The sequence below is a fragment of the Lepisosteus platostomus genome, chromosome 11 (genome assembly GCF_059453375.1).
Source record: "Lepisosteus platostomus isolate fLepPlt1 chromosome 11, fLepPlt1.hap1, whole genome shotgun sequence".
Taxonomy (NCBI): Eukaryota; Metazoa; Chordata; class Actinopteri; order Semionotiformes; family Lepisosteidae; genus Lepisosteus; species Lepisosteus platostomus.
The window spans coordinates 20,892,213-20,910,808 of NC_142621.1; the positions used below are offsets into that span (position 1 = coordinate 20,892,213).

The following is an 18,596-nucleotide window of genomic DNA, read 5'->3' on the forward strand; positions in this document are numbered from 1 at the left end:
AGGGGTGTTATCCCTGGTATCCTGGCTACATTCCACTCTGGACTTGTGCAATCCGGCCTCTGGAAAGCTCCTCTTAAATTAAGTGGTGAAGTAATTTCTCTTTTCCCCACCTGAACGTCTGTGTAGTGTGGCTGCTGATGCAGAATAGCAGCTGTGTGTAACCCAGGTGGGAATATACTTCAGTGGTAGGTGAAGTAGGATTCGTCCAAAAAGAGCCTCGGAATTCCTTCAGTTTGAATGGCACTATATAAATAATTATAATTACTTGTAATCTTGTCACAGGAATGAGCTTGCTGCTCAGGGAACTGCTGCCAGGATGGCATTATGGCCCAGATCACACAGCACAGTAACAGGGTCGTTGCTTTTTTCAGTTTACATAGGATCAGTCAAACTACAGGGCAAGGGCAAAAATGCATAATTTTGTTGGATACCTTGTTCCTAAACTAAGCTTGGCTTATATACACTTAACAGGACACCCCATTAATTCAACAGCTTTGATTTGTCATGCATCTGAAATCAAACTACTATCATGAAACTTTGTGAAACAGTTATAGCTATGAATCACCTCACTAAGCCAAACATGTCTGTCAATTTCCATGTCCCTTGCGTTGCAGTTCTAGGGCAGTCTTTGGATTGATCTTTCTCCATCTCCCATGTCCTGTTCTCAACACTCAAGAGCGTATGCTGTTTTTTGTGAAATGGTTAACGATGTGTCCCTGTTATATGTCACACCTCCAAATTATGTCAATGGTTTTCTCTCATTCTCAGCAGAAAAGACTTGTGTGGTCAATAATGGCATCAGTCATAGCATGCATCTCATCATTCACCATTTAATACAACCCATGCTACTGAATCCTGAAAAAGACAGGCTGTACCTGCAGACTGTTACATGAGGTAGCAAGGGGCTTCAACCTCCACCATCCTGCATGTACAGTACAGTTGTTCTGCTTGCAGAATCAACAACTTTAACTATTGGAAAAAAGGCTGACTGGGTGACTTGACAGCTGTATATTTTTAGAACAGCTCCCTGTCAGGGAAGGGTAAAGGCTAAATCACATCTTTCCTGTTCCAAAGGCATTTTTTATACAGAGCTGGTATGGTGGGTGGGGAACTGTTTCGAAACAATGCAGCTTTTGAAGACTATTTTTATTTATAACATCACTGACTGGTTTAAATTTTATATTGCATCCATCCATAACCAGAACACTGTTTATACTGCAGATGGTCACAGAACACAAGAGTCCATCCTGGAGGCACATGACATGAGGCAGGTCAGAACATGACACTTGTGCATCACAGATCCCCCCAGATATGCTATCACACGAAACATTTATCTGTAGAAATCATAAACACTGTGCAAGAAACGAGGCACTGCCAGGGTGTTTAAAGATGTGAAAGTAAGGCTTTTTGCTTCAAGGAACAAGTCTTTGTTGCTGAAACACTCTGTTAAAACGGCTCCCAGTCTAATAACTTGAACACACGATTTGCAAAGACACTCAAGCTTAGCCAGGAATCCAACATAGACAAAACAGATCCATAATATGTTTCATCTTCTGTCTGTGTGCATATGGTAGCTCTTCGGTACCTGCCACATCTGGTATTACCTGCAACTTTGCTTAAAATTCAACAAATTCTGCTAAGCCCCCACTATCTTGTAAACTACTCTTCCTCTTACAGTTGAAGTATGGGGAAAAAACATGATTTTACCTCCATTGAAAGATTCTATTCCTCCTCTCAAATAACTTTCCTCAGTTGTGCCTGTAGATCAATATATACTCTATCCTGAGCCCTTTAACATGTCTGTAAAGCACCCTTTTCCTGATTTTTTCAGTATTTCTCCATGAAGCCATATTTTTTCAAAAGCTGGGCCCATAGACTTAAGGAGATGAACCAACTGCTCACAGATGAACTCTCTCCATCCAGAAAGCCAGTCATCCTGGCCCATACTCTGTATTTTATAATCTGCTATTCAAAGTAATTACAACAATCATAAGATCAGGAAAACACATCAACTTGATGTTAAAGATTCCCAAAAACTTCATGTCTTCTATTTAAACATTAAGCAATCTTTGGTCTGAATTCACAGCAGTAGGACACTGTTCTGGCCAGGCAGGGAGAGGACGTCTGCAATGAAGGAGCCTGGGAGATGTTAACCTAGAGCTGCTTGGCTGAACATGAGCAGCATCAATTACAACCCAAACTAAAAAATTCTTAGAAGTGAAAAATAGTGCTATCGAATGCTGCAAACTCTTTTAACGCAGTTATAACGGATAATTCTGAAGGGAAGATCAATTTGCAGCAAGAACTGACTTTAGTGTTACACTTCAGAGTTGTGTGCAACACCAATGTTGTTCCCTGCTACTCTTCCTTCAAACAGAAGAATCACCTTTCGTTAATTTCCATGTGTGCATTCTTTGAGAGTCTACAATGTTCCTTCTGCCATGACTATCTTTCAAGATAGTTTTTGCAGAGACAGCTGCTTAATAATCACCTATAATTTCAAGTAAATTAATGAAATTGTAACAGCAGATTACACAATCTTATTTAATCTAATTTTCATGGACTTAATTTAATTGTTCCATTAGTAATAATCACCCACTTGTGTTCTGGAAAGTACAAGTTACAGTTTTTCTACAATGTTTTTGGCTAGACACTTCAGCACAACAGTGCTCATGGAATTTACCCGTTTCCTTTCTTTGTTATATCAGATCCCAGGATGTTGAAAAACTCACCTCACTCCTATGAGAATGGCGATCAACATGGAACAGATAGGGTCAGCTATCATGAGGTCATATTTCTGCATTAATATAGCTGAAATGATGACTCCAATACTTCCTAGGGTGTCTGCTACGATGTGCAGAAAGACTCCTGAAAGGATAAAGTAAATACAAAAATTAAACATTTATAAAAATGGCAGAAGAATAACAAACTCAAATCTGTATTTTTTTTTCTGTACACCCTCTAAGACACAACCAACTTCGCACTAAAGGGTGTTTCTCCCTCTTCACAGCCAGTGCCAGGTTTCCACAAAGGCCTCAATTACCTAACTGGACAAAAGCCTTAAGCACTGCCAAGCCTGGGAGCACAGCAGGGTGTTGATGGTTAGTGCCATTTTGAGCAGGCAGGTCAGAGAGCTGCAGTGCTGTCCCCACAGCCTTCTCTCCACACCAGGGAGCAGGCAGGATGCATGAATCCAGGAGCATTTAAGAGCACTGGCTCAACAAGAAGCACCCTTTTCAGCCTACAGCATCACACACCATTTCAAAGATTGTGAACTAGAGGGCATCTAGAGTAGGTGAAAATTAATCTACACATTAGGCAGTTTGTGCTAAGTGATGGAGATGACTGATGGTTTTACATCTTGAATTTTAACAGATGGCGGAGTCTCTCTTAGGGCCTTGCCTGTATCATTCCTCATGTGATAGACCTCCATGTTCCAGAAGGGCGATGTGCTGAGTCAGCCACAGCCATTTACACAATGGGCCCAACTCGAGCGTCCCCAGCCTGAACCCACTGCATCGCCCCCACGGGCTAAGATCCTCCAAGTCTCCTGATGGACATGGGAAGCCACTTAGCACCCATAGCCACAAAACACGCACCTCTTTCTTGGAGAGTCTAATACCCTTTTTTAGACCAGCCTGAAGCTCAGTACAGTCTTATCCTGAGCCTTTTCACACCACACATTTTTCTACATTTTTTCTTAATTTCTCCATCAAGTCACATTTTCTTAAACTTGAATCTTTATTTTATGGATAAATTTTGAGTCTTCAACTCTGTTCTGATACTTTGATAGTATGTTTTGTCCATATTGCAATATTCTTTCCAGTCTCCCTCTTTTTTCAGCTGTATCTGTAGCTCTGTATACTTTTATTTTTAGCACTTTTAAGGCGTTTTTAATTTTGCTTAATTGTTTTAGACCTAAAATAATTTTGATGTCTTAACATTTTGTTTAATGTATGACTATCATTCTCCTCTTGTTTCTGTTTCCATCTGTTCCCAGTGCACTGCTTGTAAATTGCCTTCTTTATTTGTAGTCTTTTTTAATAAAATTATAAACCCCAAATTTAGACACATTAGACAACAATTATCTTCCTTAAATGTTGCATTCATCAACAGTTATTCTATGCAGTAAGAAACCAAACTAGACAACTCACTTTCTACTGAACTGCACCCTGATTCTTTGGGTTTCAGCTCTCTCATCTTATCTCTAATCTTTCCCTTTATCAATTTAGACTCTAACTTCAAGTTCACTAGTAGCTGTTCATCATTAAATAATTAAAAGATCTTATGTAAGGTTTTTTGGATAAAGTTAATAAATTTCAATTAAATTCTTCTCAGAATTTGGTTACAAAACATACTGAATTCCATCCAATGTCATCTTTTCATCGCACCAGACCTTGCTTGCACTTTGGCTCGGCAAGTTGTTGAATCGAACAAACGAGTTTCTGTACGGATGGGATTTTGAAAGAAGTGCTGGAATGTAGAAGAGGCTTGGAGGCCCTTTTCAATAGCCTGCTGCTCTTGTAAAAAGGAGAAAATAAACCTACCAGCCAGGAGGGAAATCAAAGAGGCTCAGGAGCTGTAACGGCCCCCGCGCTGATTTAATGGCAGGTTGTTAGGGTAAAGTGCCCTGAAGCACTAACGGGAACGGGCACTGCTGAAACCAGCATAAGGGCTGTAAACCGCCCTCCCCCATGGCAGCAAAGACCAGTTTCCCTTCAGGGGGCCTCCTGGAGAGACCCCTCTCTGCCAGGGTGAAGGGCAATCTGCATTCCTTCCTCACTCACTTTCTCACAAGCATCAACCACAAGACCAGGGCACAGCACATTTAAAGTTGCAGCGTCCTGCAAAGCACAACACTGTCCTGCCTCACAGTGAGCTGCCGCATCAAGTCACATAGTAGCAGTGAGTGGTGTCCCATACTCTGCTCACAATTCAGTCTGTTTGCAAGAGAAATTCCATGTGACTGAGGTGCATCTTGGCCATCATGTTAGCGTGTGATCCATAGACTCATTTAAGGCCATGCATGCATGTCAGGTATCAAAGCCAATAAGTACAGGCTTACCACTGCTTTTCCACTATATTTCAGTTACAGCCATTTCAGGATTTGTGAACAGCAGTCTCATCTTAGCTATATAAGTCAATATCTATAGATGCCATTTGAATATCAATAAAGCAGTTGTTTTAGGAATAAAATAGTATAGAGAAAATTTAGTTTTGGTGAAAGCCTGGTACCTATACAGATGTTAAAACCCAACCACATGCTTTAACTTTTAGTTCAGAATGGAAGACAACATTTCTGAAGTTGTGGAGATTTATGTTTGGTATTCTGGAACAAGTAAAGTAATAGCTGGTACCTCGTAAGAAGCGTGCATCTGTAATTATTGCAAGTCTCAGTTTACATACCCCTTGTTGCTGTTATTCTGCTTCCCACTGTAGTCAATAACAGTCCTATTTTGATATTTAAGTAACTTAATGCAGATGTTTATGAGATTTGATCTCACATTTCTAAAAATACTAGATTTCTAAGGACATGTTAAACTGCATGTGTAAATTGCAGTATCTGTAGCTCTCGATACAAAAAAAAACTAAAATCTTGACCCTGGCCAAGAAAACTGTCTTCAAAACCTGAGAACCCAAGGGCTCAAGAGAGGGATGAGAATTTAAAGTGCTCCTAAAAGACCAGCAACAGTGAAACAGTAAAATGAATAACCATAAAACTCATCATAAAGTTCTTCCCTAAGATCATCCCTGCTGATTGTCAATTAGTCAATGGCACACTCTGTTGGGCACAAACAGGTACTGCAGCCTGTGTGTACATCCAACACACTATACACCTGTGCAAGAAAACTACATCAAACTGATTCTAACTAGCAGAGGCAGAAGACTCCTAGCACACCTCTTCAGGGACAGTTACAGTCACACTTTTGAAACATAAAACGTCTTTCTCTAGCAGCAGTGTAATTTTATTTCAGATTTCTGTTGCTGTTGCTTGAAACAGACAGCACTTGAACTGCATCACCCCATGAACAAAAAACAGGTACCAATTTGATCTCCCAATCTTTTTCATCATGCCACACACGTCGGCACTTTTGTGGCCATTACTGCTGGACCTTTCCTGAAAGTTCCCTGTTGGTGAACTGATGGGCCTCTTCTTTTCTGGTTAAGTATAAATCTGTCTTTAAGTGCATTTCACAAAATCACCATAGTGGGAAATTGAGTCCTTTTTTCAAGGCTTATTTTTTAAAAAAGGTTAAACTTTTAACATTTGGCAGTTAATGTAAAGAGACTCTTTTCATTCTTTGTCTGATGAGTGAAAACATAAAAATGACATCAAAATGAATTTCCTCTAACTCTGACCCATCAAAATATAGGTGCATGAAAAGAGAAAGGAATACCAAACATATCAACAACATAACTGTTCAAAATGACCGTATACAAAAAATTCAGATTCATTCATAAAATACATGCTGTTCATTTACTCCACTATCTTTAGAATGATTCAGAAACTGGAGTGAAACTTCAGTGAGTCACCTTGATCGTTCAGTAAAGGTATTAAGGAGGTTAAGCACTGCAGTAAAATCCTCAGTAACAGGTTTTCATGGGCAGAATCACAGAATTTTCCCAACACCAGTGACCTCAAGAACTTTAGCTACAGCTTTAAGATAATCTATATGTCATCCCAGTTTCCACTCTAGCAAATTGAATGCTTGGATATACAGATATAAGAATAGAATTTGAATAAAGTGATGTCTTAAAACTAGTCAATGCAGAAGACAGACCTCATTTATAATATTTTGCTAACTAGGTTACAAAAAAGATATTGCTGCTCTGGAATCAGGCCAGAGAAAAGCAATAACATTTTAGGCCTACACTGAAATTAAGAAAAAAAAACCAAACTAAATATTTTACATCCTGAACAGAAAAAGACTACTGGTCTGATTCAAGTATCCAAAATCCTAAAGGGCACTGAAATGTCAACCCAGTGGACGTCAGAATTAACAGTGAAGCACAAGCCAGAAGAGACAAGGAAGCAGTGCCTTGGTGTTCGCTCTTGTCCACAGAGATTGTTACTTTAACCTGTCTGTATATGACAAATAAATGATACAGGACAAAACGGGAATCATTCTTTTTACTGTTCTTTAAAACCAAAAACTAAAACCAACCCTTTTGTGGTCTGGTGATCAAAACTGAGCACAATGTTCTAAATAAGGTCTGTAGAGTATATTGTAAAGCTTGAGCATAACATTCCTGATTTAAATCCCCCAGGTTTTGGTCTTTTCCAAAACATTTAATTTGCTTGTTTTATTGCTTCCTCACATTGTCTTGCAGGAGACAAGGAAGAATCTACATAAACACAGAGATTTCTTTGTGTTTTTTGTTGTTCGTTTTGTAGCTTCCTGCAGCTGGAAATCACCCATGCAACATGTAGAATTTCTTGCAAAAAGTATTCATCCCCCTTCTAATATTATTCCCTTTGGTTGAATTAGAAATTAAGTGCAGAGTTTAAATTGAATATTTTTAATGATGGTGTGAATGGAAACTTTAATGTGTCCTCACTCCTTCCTTAACTGTAGACTAAAGTCTAATAGACACCATAATGTAGTCAAAATTTCCCAGTGACTCTGTCATGTCTACCCCTTAATGCCTTTTTTATGGATGGCTGCTTCATTAGCAATTTTGCAATCAGCATATCACTGCTGTTTTGACTGACTGTTAATAACATCTTATTTATGTTTTAAGATTTAAGTGTTTCTATTTTCTGATTCTATGATGCCAATAGTATTTAATATAGAACTGTGGTCAGTATGAAGAATGTTGTCAGTTAATAATAATTCCTTACATTTATACAGCGCTTTTACACTCAACTGTGTAAAAGTGCTTTACAGGTAATTACCTTTACAGGTAATGGGAATTCCCCACCACCACCACCAATGTGCAGCATCCACCTGGATGATGCGACGGCAGCTGTAGTGCGCACAGTACGCTCACCACACATCAGCTATCAGTGGGGAGAAGAACAGATTGATGAAGCCACTTTATAGATGAGGATTGCTAAGAGGTTATGACGGGTGTCAGATGTGAGTTGCGGGGTGATATGGCTGCTGGCATTTCTTCCTTAATTGTCTTCCTTAACGCCTCAGTTAAATATTTATTAGCCCTTCCCCTTTCATTCTAAGTCTTCATTTTTTTTTTCAAATACTCCATACTTCATTCTTTACTTTTAATTTAGACTTTTTATGTTATACCTGCTTGATTTGAAATCATAAACTGTTTTTTTCACATCTCAGCTCTCAGCCACACACTGGAGAATGAGCAAGTGTAGACAAGCTCTCCAGACCTGCCCACCTTTGAACTACTTGTCTTATAACGAATCCCACCATCCCCTCAGCAGTACTCAGCTCATTACACTCAGCCACTTCACGAATCCCCGTCACAGTTAGCTAATGATATGAAACGGGCTCAAACCCGTGATCACAGTGACCACTGAATTCCCAGTGTCTTTTTGCTGTTGCACTACTGAAAAACCTTATTTTGACTAAAATAAAATTTTCTCTCTTGGCATAAGATTGCTTTTACCTGTTATTGCAATTTATTGCACTCTTTCTTTAACTGGATACTGTTCTTAATTATTTAATGTAGTGCTTTAGTACTCCTTAATTTACTGGTCTGTAAAAACACTTAGCCTACTGCTTTCTAGACATTCATCTATTTACTCTTGGAATAAACAGATGTACTTCAAGCAGACTATCCTTCATGCTTTATGTTTATGTCTTCTCTCATTCTACTTCTTTGAAGATCTATCTCATTGCTTCAAAGTCTGCTTTCCTGAAATTGTACACTGGGGTCAGCAACCTTTCCGAAGGAGCATACAAAGACATTACTACTTTAAATTTAATATTAAACATATCTAAAATGAATAAATTACTATGCATGTCTTACTATTTAGTGTGATCATTGCCCTTACGGAGTTCTACAATCTCAGGCTTGTCACTTTAAGCTGCACAATAACCTGATTTTCCAGTTGTTAACTGGCTACAGAAGAGACAAAGAACTGCCTTCGTGTGTGGAAATACCTCAGCACCCATCCCCGAAATGCCGAAAAATCCATGTCACTGGTATCAAAGCTGTCTGGTTTAATCAGGAAACGAAACATTAGGCCAAAAAAAATCTGATGGCAGTTCTCAAATTTTGTTCAGGCGGGAATCTGCGGCAGCATGCGCAGGCTGCAAAGGAATAAGTAATAGGTTTATTCCTTTCTTCTCTTTTCAGCATGGAATAAATCTATTATTTGTTCCCAAACTTATACTCCAAATTCAGCAACATGGACTAGCGATGTTCTGAAAGTTCTTTGAATTTGGAAAATAGCAGAATGTTGAAGTATCAATGACCTGGGAAAAAATGCTAAGTTTTGCAAGAACTGTCCTCCATGTGTTGAGAAGACCCATGACATTTGATCTGTACCCTGCAGATGGAGGCTGAGTTCAATTATATGCATGGTGATGTTGGCCAGTTTTGGAACCCATTTTTTTTATTGTGCAGTTCAGGGTAGTTTTGACCTTTTTCTGACCACAAAAACTTGATTGTATCAAGATAGTTCACAAAGCGTGACAAAGCCGGAGCGGAGCGGTGGCACTGTGGCTAAGGATCTGCAGCTGTGGCTGGAAGGTTGCCGGTTCAAATCCCATGGCCGGCAGAGGAATCCTACTCCACTGGGCCCCTGACCAAGGCCCTTAACCCCAACTGCTCCAGGGGTGCCATATAAATGGCTGACCCTGCGCTGTGACGTAAAGCTTTTCTCCCTGTCTCTGTGTCTCATGGAGAGCAAATTGGGGTATGAGAAAAAGACCAATTCCTAATGCAAGAAATTGTATATGGCTAATTAAGTCATCTTAAAGCCTTCCCACAGGTTAGCCAACAAAAACTGCTGTGAAGCAGAATGTCTTGTACGCACTGTCCATCACCTGAAACAGAGCTTGAAACTGCTTGTGTGTCGAAGTAGATCAAGCCAAGAAAATTCACAAATTTTCATCACTGTAGTTATCACATTGTTAAGCTGATAGTTCAAAATTTTGACAGAAAGACTGGAATAATACATTAATAATTTACAGTGGGGTAGCTAATGTGATCTGTAATGATTTTTACGAATCCCTTGTTTTTGAACCGTAGCATTGGCACGGTCAGTTGTCACAGGACATATTTTCTTGCTGTCGATTCTTCTTTCTTCAAAATGATCAATAAATGACTTGGCTATATCTTTCCCTTTAATGGTTCCATGTATGGGTTTTAGGCAGCACAGCTTTCCTCAGATTTAATCAGAGTCACAATATCTCATACAAGAATTGCTAATTGTGGTATGTTGTTTATATCCATGCACTCATCAAGCGCAATGCTAAATACTTTTAATGCCAGTGTCTGTTGTTTGTTTTTCAGCTATTTCACTTACACAATTCTCCACCAATCTAGCATACGCAGGTAAGTCCTTAATTCTAGAGATGACTGTTTTGGTTTGGCAAACTATTAAAACAAACATCAGAACAAATAAGAAAAGCCTCTTATACAGTGGTGTGAAAAAGTGTTTGCCCCCTTCCTGATTTCTTATTTTTTTGCATGTTTGTCACACTGAAATGTTTCAGATCATCAAACAAATTGAAATATTAGACAAAGATAACACAAGTAAACACAAAATTCAGTTTTTAAATGAAGGTTGTTATTATTAAGGGAAAAAAAAATCCAAACCTTCATGGCCCTGTGTGAAAAAGTAATTGCTCCCCCCTGTTAAAACATAAATCAACTGTGGTTTATCACATCTTTGGAAAGCTGAGTTCAATTTCTCTAGCCACACACAGGCCTGATTACTGCCACACCTGTTCTCAATCAAGAAATCACTTAAATAGGACCTGCCTGACAAAGTGAAGTAGACCAAAAGATCCTCAAAAGCTAGACATCATGCTGCGATCCAGACAAATTCAGGAACAAATGAGAAACAGGAAGCACTAGGAAGCATGTTGGAGAGAATTACAGAACAGTGAAGCATAATTTGTTTTTTTAACTTTGTGGCTTGTTACTTTTATTGTACACGCCATTAAATATTCCTTTGCATCCCAATAATGTTGCTGTAGTTTGCCAACCCCACTTTTAAATCTTATAGACTTTTAAAGTTTTAAAACACACTTCAAAGCCTCACCATATCAAGATCACAGCTCCCTAATGGTTCTCTAACCTTTGTTTGCCTCACTCGATCGTGATTGCTTGAAATGTCCAGATCTATATAGGCTTTTCATCTTGTACAGTAGGTGCTCTGACTGAAGTGAGTAAGCAGCTGTCTATCACTTCTGTTTTAGCACCTTACACCCCTGACATCCCAATCTATGCTTCAACAGATACAATCTCATAATAGCCAAATCTTCCTTTGCTCATGCATTTCTGTTATCTGTTCTTGATTTCAGGAGATATTTAATAAAATTAACAGAAGTGTACAAATAAATACTAATATCTCTATACAATTAATAAGAACAATATGCATGATAGAAGCACTGAGAGTAGGCTTTAAAGGTTTTCATGTGTTCAGTAAGACTAGGATGCAAACAGTTTTTTCTGGTGTTGTTAAATATTTAAATAATACTCTGCAGTTATTTAAATAAATTATCTGTTCTTGTCTCAGTAATGGGATGCAGTTACTGTATGATAGGGAACCAATTTTCAATCTGAACAATTGGATCAGTTCCCACCAACATGCTGGGAGAAAGCACAAGTCCACAGTGCAGCAGACATTGTGAACAGAGGCCAGCTCACCTTGTAAAATCTGTTTACTGGAGCCCTTTCCTGGCGTGTTTGAGTGATCCTCTGAAAATGAAAAAAATAAATACATTATAAAACAGTCATTTACTACACTCTCCCCTGCAATGGTAAACACACATTCCAAGACTTAAACAGAATGAACACAATATAAGATTAGTTTATCCATGTGTATAGTAATGGGGACCTTATGACTCTGATAGCTGGAAGAGCTTTATTCAGACCTGTAGTTAAAAGAACTAAAACACTTTTTTTTAAATTCAGTATTGTCTTTACCGAGATGAAAACCAGTGCTCAATTTCTTTGCACAGAAAACATGTAATCAGCAGTTCACTATTAAACTGAACCCAAAATTTAAACTTTGTACCAATTAGTAACAATATTCAGCTTTTCACATAATGTGATTGTTGGCAGGAATAGTAAATAGTTAATCAGTGCTACACAAGGGCATTAATCAATTTTCATATCAGCAAAAATGCAATGCAATTCAACTTAAAGGCAGTTTAAGAAACTCAAGCTGTCTGAGCACATCCAGGTGAACACTGTCACTGGTTCCCTTATATTTAATTAATGGAGTATTTTAGTGAAAGCAGGATATTCATCCTTGGCTTAGAAACTAATCCTCCATTTCTAACCTTGTTCCTCTGGGAAAATCAGATCCCGTGTTATAACATTTCAACATACGGCATAGATTACAGGAATCAACTGTGTCCGAGTACTGCCTGTTTATACATGAACCAAGTTCTGAAAACAGACCGCTCAAAAGCGAACTGAACCAAGCAGAAAACACTGAATACTGACTGTACCATGATGTGAGGATAACTGTATTGATACCACCTGCTTTTCAGGACTAGAGAATTTATTTTCAGAGAGCACTGGTCTGAGGGATACCTTTTTCCATGTTTAACAATCAACAGCACCTCAGTATCAGTGGAAGACCCTCAATTCTTGAGAAAACTGCACTGTGCCACTTTCTACTGAACATGTACAACTGGGTTACAAACCCAAAGCTAGCAATCTGGATGTATGAAGTGGATAGCATGCTGACAAAGCTTTACCTTACCATGGCAATGCGTCTCCTGGTGATCGTGCCCATGCCCATGGTGGCCGTGCCCATGCCCATGGTCGTCCTGCCCATGTCCGTGCCCATGGTCGTCGTGCCCATGCCCGTGCCCATGGTCGTCGTGCCCGTGCTTCAACTCGTGCCCATGGCTAAAGCCTCCATGACCGTGTCCATGACTCAGACTGCCATTGAACAGTGAATGGCTGTGACCATGGCCTGCAAACAAACATTTTTTTAAAAAAATGTGTTTGTTTTTACTTGAAACAGTTTTTACATTAGAGGAATAAGCAGATTGGGCAACTATCACTAGCTGTTTTCATACTGCTATAGAATATGGAAAGCAAAAAAGAAGATTTCTTTCTTTTCACAGGACAGCAGTGTGAGTGGGTCTTGGGGCAGCATAGCTCTCAGGCTCTGTCACACTGTCTTGATGTGCTTCTAGGCTAGAAACTACAAAGGCCAAACGTGAATGTAGCCAGAAGGACATTTTCATCAAAAGATGGTTTGCTTCACATCAAATTAAGTAATTCTGGTAAACAAATATATTACTAAGCATTTAAATAACCATTCATAACTAATTCACAAAATTCAGAAAAATGACAATTCCCACAGGTACATTCCTGCAAGTGACTTTTTATAAAATAGAAGGGACATGGATAAATCCTTTACGCTGACTGACACTTGTCAGTGACAGGGTGTACCTACTGTAAAAGCCTCAGGTAAGTAATGTACATGGCCACCAATGGAAGCAACACAAGCTGAACACCTGCGATGCACTCATCAGGTTTACATCAGGTTTAAGATGCGGTCTTGTGGGGTCTCTACCCCCTTTCTCTCACAGAACCTGGACAAGCGGCCTGTTCACCGGTATCTGAGCTCTAGATACCACTTATCAATCCAGCTTACTCCCCAGATATTCAATGGAGCTCACGTCTGCTGAGTACACTACCGTGAATCATTGATGAATGAATCATTACCATGATAATCTCATCAAGTTGAATGGCCTCGAACAGTCTGTAATCTCATGATTATTTTGCCCTCCCAGACAATCATGCTATGTTCAGAGAATCTCTCCTGGGTGATATATACAATATGTATATACTTAGGATTTGAGAAACCCCTGATTATCACCTCTCAGACCTGCTATGAAGGAGTTTTAATCTCCTGCTAGTAAGGCAGACTCTGCACTTTCTCCATAAACAGCATTCCCCCTTAGGACCTTTGTGCAAAGCCAAAGATTAGGGAACAGCCATGGTGTGGCCTCCCTTGCCGCTCTTACGTCTGTTTTCACCTCATGAACAATGTACTGCTCTTACCTTCATCTCCATGGGAGTGCCCATGGCCGCCATGCTGGAACACAAAGATGCCGACCAGATTAACCAGGAGTCCGGCCACTGACACGGGTAGCAGCCTCTCGTGATGGACGTCTGGGGGCTCAAGCGCTCTCTGAAACACACGATGCGTGCACTCAGCAACCAAACCCCAGGAGAACAAAACCCCACAATTCCCATACAATTGTCATGTTTAGTACTTGGTTGCAAGTCCTTTGCAGTCGATGACTGCCTGAAGTCAGCAACCCATAGACATCAACAGACACTGGGTTTCTTCCTGATGATGCTTTGGCAGGCCTGTAATGCTGCCATTTTCAGTTCCTGCTTGTTTTGGAGGCTTTTTGCCTTCAGTCATGTCTTCAGTAAGTGAAAAGCATGCTCAATGGGATTCAGGTTGGGTGATTGACGTGGCCAGTCAAGAACTGCACTGTATGTTTTACAACACGAACATTTAATCCCTAGGCTCCCTGATATGGACAACATATCCAGAAGCTGTATACCATAAATTATGCAGCATCAAGGACATCTCTTATTCACTTTTCCTCTTAGGGAGGTATTACTCCTTTCTCTTTTTCTGCATGTCACAGCATCATTTGTAATATAAGTTACTGATGCTGGATAGATCTCATCTGTATTTTCAAAGGCAAAGCTATGATGCAGACATCAATGGCAACAACCCTCAAAAAGCCAAATCAATTTTGTTGTTGTATTTTTGTAGGCTTGCTTTGTCAAATTCAAAATAAGTGTTTTATTGCCATGACCAATGAATTACAGTGTTGCAAAAGCAGATACACATATAATTAGTCAGAATGAAGCCCTGAAGAGTTTGCAGCTTGCTCCCTGGCTTTGGTCTAACCCAGTGGTTCTCAAACTGTGGTACGCGTACCGGCAGTGGTACGTGGAGTGCCGCCAGGTGGGACCTCAAATGACCCTGGAAATGTGTTGTGTGCGCTGAAAAATCGGGACGGGTTTTCATATTTTGTATTTTAATACGTGATGAATACGCAGCCTACGTACTACGATACAGTGCGCGCTAATACTTCAGTGGACACAAGAGATACTCTGTAATTCTATACCACTGTATAGGAATGTGTGCTTTGGACGCAAGTGACCAATTGTATTTAAAAAAGCTACTGTATCTCCAGCAAATGGGGAGGAAGGAGAATGTCTGTGATTTTGGAACAATGCTAAGGTTGTAAACACAGGAATGCATAGAAATACGTGCTACGAATGCTGGTAATCTTGTGAGCACAGGAAAGCGTGATAGATAACAGAAAAAAATTTAAGAACTGTTCTAAGTTAATTTGTGAAAAATACACCGAGCGTCTCTGTGTTTTGCTCCCATGCGCATGAAATAAAAACTTTAAATAAATACGGAATTAAAACGGAAACGCAGAAAAATGCAAGCTTGCGGATTGCTAAACCAGGTAAGCCACACTATTTTTGAAGAACCTTATTTACCGTTGGCAAAACAGCTGACACGTATTATGTGTGGAGAAAAGGCTGCTAAACAGCTTGACCTGCTGCCCCCCGAAAGACACAGCCACTCATAGAATTACTGAAATGAAGGATTACATCAAAAGTACACTGATAGAGCGCGTTAAGATGAGCAGATGTTTTTCACTGCAATTAGATGAATCTGTAGTCGATTTGGCAAATTTGCTCGTTTACGTTAGATACGAGTTTGAGGGTACGTCCCATAAGGACTTTCTGTTCTGTAAACCGCTACCAACAGGAACTACAGGAGAGCACATATTTCAGCTTCTGAATGAATTTATCGAAGAGAATGGCATCGACTGGATAAAATGTGTTGGAGTTTGTACAGACAGTGCTAGAGCAATGACAAGCCGACATAACGGTGTAGTTGCACGAATTAGAGAGGTTGCTCCAGAAATTAATGGACGCATTGCAACATCCACCGCGAGACCTTTGCCGTCAAGAAAATGCCTGACGATTTAAAATCTGTTAGACTCTGTTTTGAATTGTATCAAGGCTCGAAAAATTAATTCACATCTGCTTTGCTCGACTCAACAGGCTCACACCTCTCACTGAAACGGTGCTTTTTTATTAGTTGTTGTTACTGTTTTTTTTCTGTAAAACACTTTGAGAAGCCACCTTTAAAGGCGCTATATGAAATAAAGTTTATTATTATAATATTTATTATATGTGTGAGTGTGTCTGCACACCCGCTCATGTTGGTCATTGAGAATTTCTGGGGTTCCTATGAGATGATGACTTGTAGGTGGTACTTGGATGCTTTGGTTGGATTAGGGGTGGTACTTGGTCCAAAAAGTTTGAGAACCACTGGTCTAACCAAACTCATCAATGTTTGCCACACTGCCATCTGGTGGCAAAGCACAGGAAAACATTTATATTTGTTAACTTGTACCAAGCTCTGCCCTATTGTACACTATAAAGCACAAGTCAATTATGGACAAATTATTTCAGCTGCTTGCAGAACAGCAGTACAATGCCTACCTCCACTCCTTCAGAGAAGATGAAAAAAGCTGTGAAGATTAAAAAGAGACCGTTCACAAACCCAGCCAGGACCTCAGCCCTCACATACCTAAGAGAGAACACAGACAAGGTGAAGTGGGAGGGGACACCACTTCACATTACGACAAACAACACTTCCTAAATTCACAGACTGACGGTCTGACTCTCTGGTGTCAGACTCAGCCTGATGACAGCTTGCTCCAACACAAAGCCAGCTCAGTTCAGTTCAGACGCAAACACATGTACATTGATGTTGTGTCACTCAGTAACTAAAAATGGCATTGGAATAGTTTGGAAATAGATTCACATAGTTCTTAAAATGTGGTGTTTCTTTGACTACAACATTGGCAGAAAATTAAATCTGGTTAAATCGTATGTTAAATGTGACTGGGATTTACAATATAAAAATATTAGCGCACTTTAATTATGTCTATAATTATGGTGCCCATATGACTCTGTGTTTATCTTGAGAAAACACAGGTTTTTCAACTGCTTTTGAAATGAATGGCTTTGATTGATAAATTTAGTATTGTGCCTTTTCTGAAATTAAAACTTAATTAATGCCTGCACATAGTAAAAACATGACTGATTAGCTATTCACTATAAAACTTAACCCTAACTCTTACAAACAAATTGGTTTTATTCAGCTGTTCACTGGGTCTGGGCAGGAACAGTGGACAGCTGATCAGCGGTACATATTCAACATGCATAGGAAAGAAATAGTGCTAAATAAATGCCAAATAAATTTCTTTCAATTCAGTTTTACTGTCCTGTGGAATACATAAATTCTGGATTATTTTAGTGTTAATAGGGTATGTAGCCTTGCTTCAGTTATCCACTCCCCATTAATAACACGTATAATAGAAAATAATTTTGTTTTAACTAGAAACACAAACTCGAGGAACTGACTGTGCTGACAAACTGAGGACTGACTGAAATATATAATCATCATCATCATCCCCATCATCATCCCCCTTATACTTATATAGAGCTATTCTGGACACTCCATTATTTTACAGGTAATGGGGACTCCCCTCTACCACCACCAATGTCCAGCATCCACCAGCAGCCAGTCCCCTCACCCAGCATCAGGTATCAGTGGGGAGGAGAACAGAGTGATGAAGCCAATTCATAGGTGGGGACTAGTAGGAGGCCACGATTGGTAAAGGCCAATGGTAAATTTGGCCAGGACACCAGGGCAACAACCCTACTCTTTTCGAGAAACTCCCTGGGATTTTTATTGACCACAGAGAGTCAGGATTATACTGGGGCATGAGAAGCCACAGAGACCACAGGATGAGCGCTCCCCTGGTCCTGGTCCCTCTAACACCTCTTCCATAGCAGTAACCTTAGCTTTCCCAGGAGGCCTTCAATCCAGGTACTGGCCAAGCTCATAACTGCTTAGCTTCATTGGACTGCCAGATGTGAGTTTTGAGAGTGATATAGCAGCCAGCAAGCTCCTTATTTTTAATGACTTAAACTTTTAATAAACTTATTAAAGCCAAAACTTGTATGAGTTCTAGTGAGGATGTGAGTTTAGTCTTGGATGTATATTACCAAACTCTTCCCAGTCCCCACAGCACCAAGCCAGCAGTTTTACCGCTGTCCAGGCCTGAACAGGACTATCTGGCACACACAGACTGAGGTACACATGCTTCATTCCCTTACCCGTAGGAGAAGGCATCGTTGGACCTCCACCTCGAGATCACGGATGCCGCCAGGCCAGCCAGTAGGGCCGTGCAGTCAAAGAACATGTGAAAAGAATCTGATATGAGCCCCAGGCTGAAGAGGAAGGAAAAGAATCCTGCATAAGCATACAGTCTGGAATAGCAGGCTGGTCGCCCATTGTGGCGCCAGCACCGAGCATAAGACTGTGCTCGTATTCAGGTCTGGTAACAAGCTGGTAG

At 40.0% G+C, this 18,596-nt stretch overlaps 1 protein-coding gene across 1 annotated transcript in view; it reads right to left on the reverse strand.

Moving 5' to 3' along the window:
- The window catches only part of slc30a7 (solute carrier family 30 member 7), a 42,462-nt gene that overhangs the window by 18,687 nt on the left and 5,179 nt on the right, over positions 1-18,596 (reverse strand). The window contains exons 3-8 of the mRNA XM_088598850.1: positions 18,358-18,471; positions 16,672-16,759; positions 14,179-14,308; positions 12,863-13,078; positions 11,797-11,847; positions 2,733-2,868 (exon numbers count right to left, since the gene is read on the reverse strand). Of these exons, the coding sequence (XP_088454976.1) occupies positions 2,733-2,868; positions 11,797-11,847; positions 12,863-13,078; positions 14,179-14,308; positions 16,672-16,759; positions 18,358-18,471 (735 nt within the window). The remainder of the gene's footprint in view (positions 1-2,732; positions 2,869-11,796; positions 11,848-12,862; positions 13,079-14,178; positions 14,309-16,671; positions 16,760-18,357; positions 18,472-18,596) is intronic.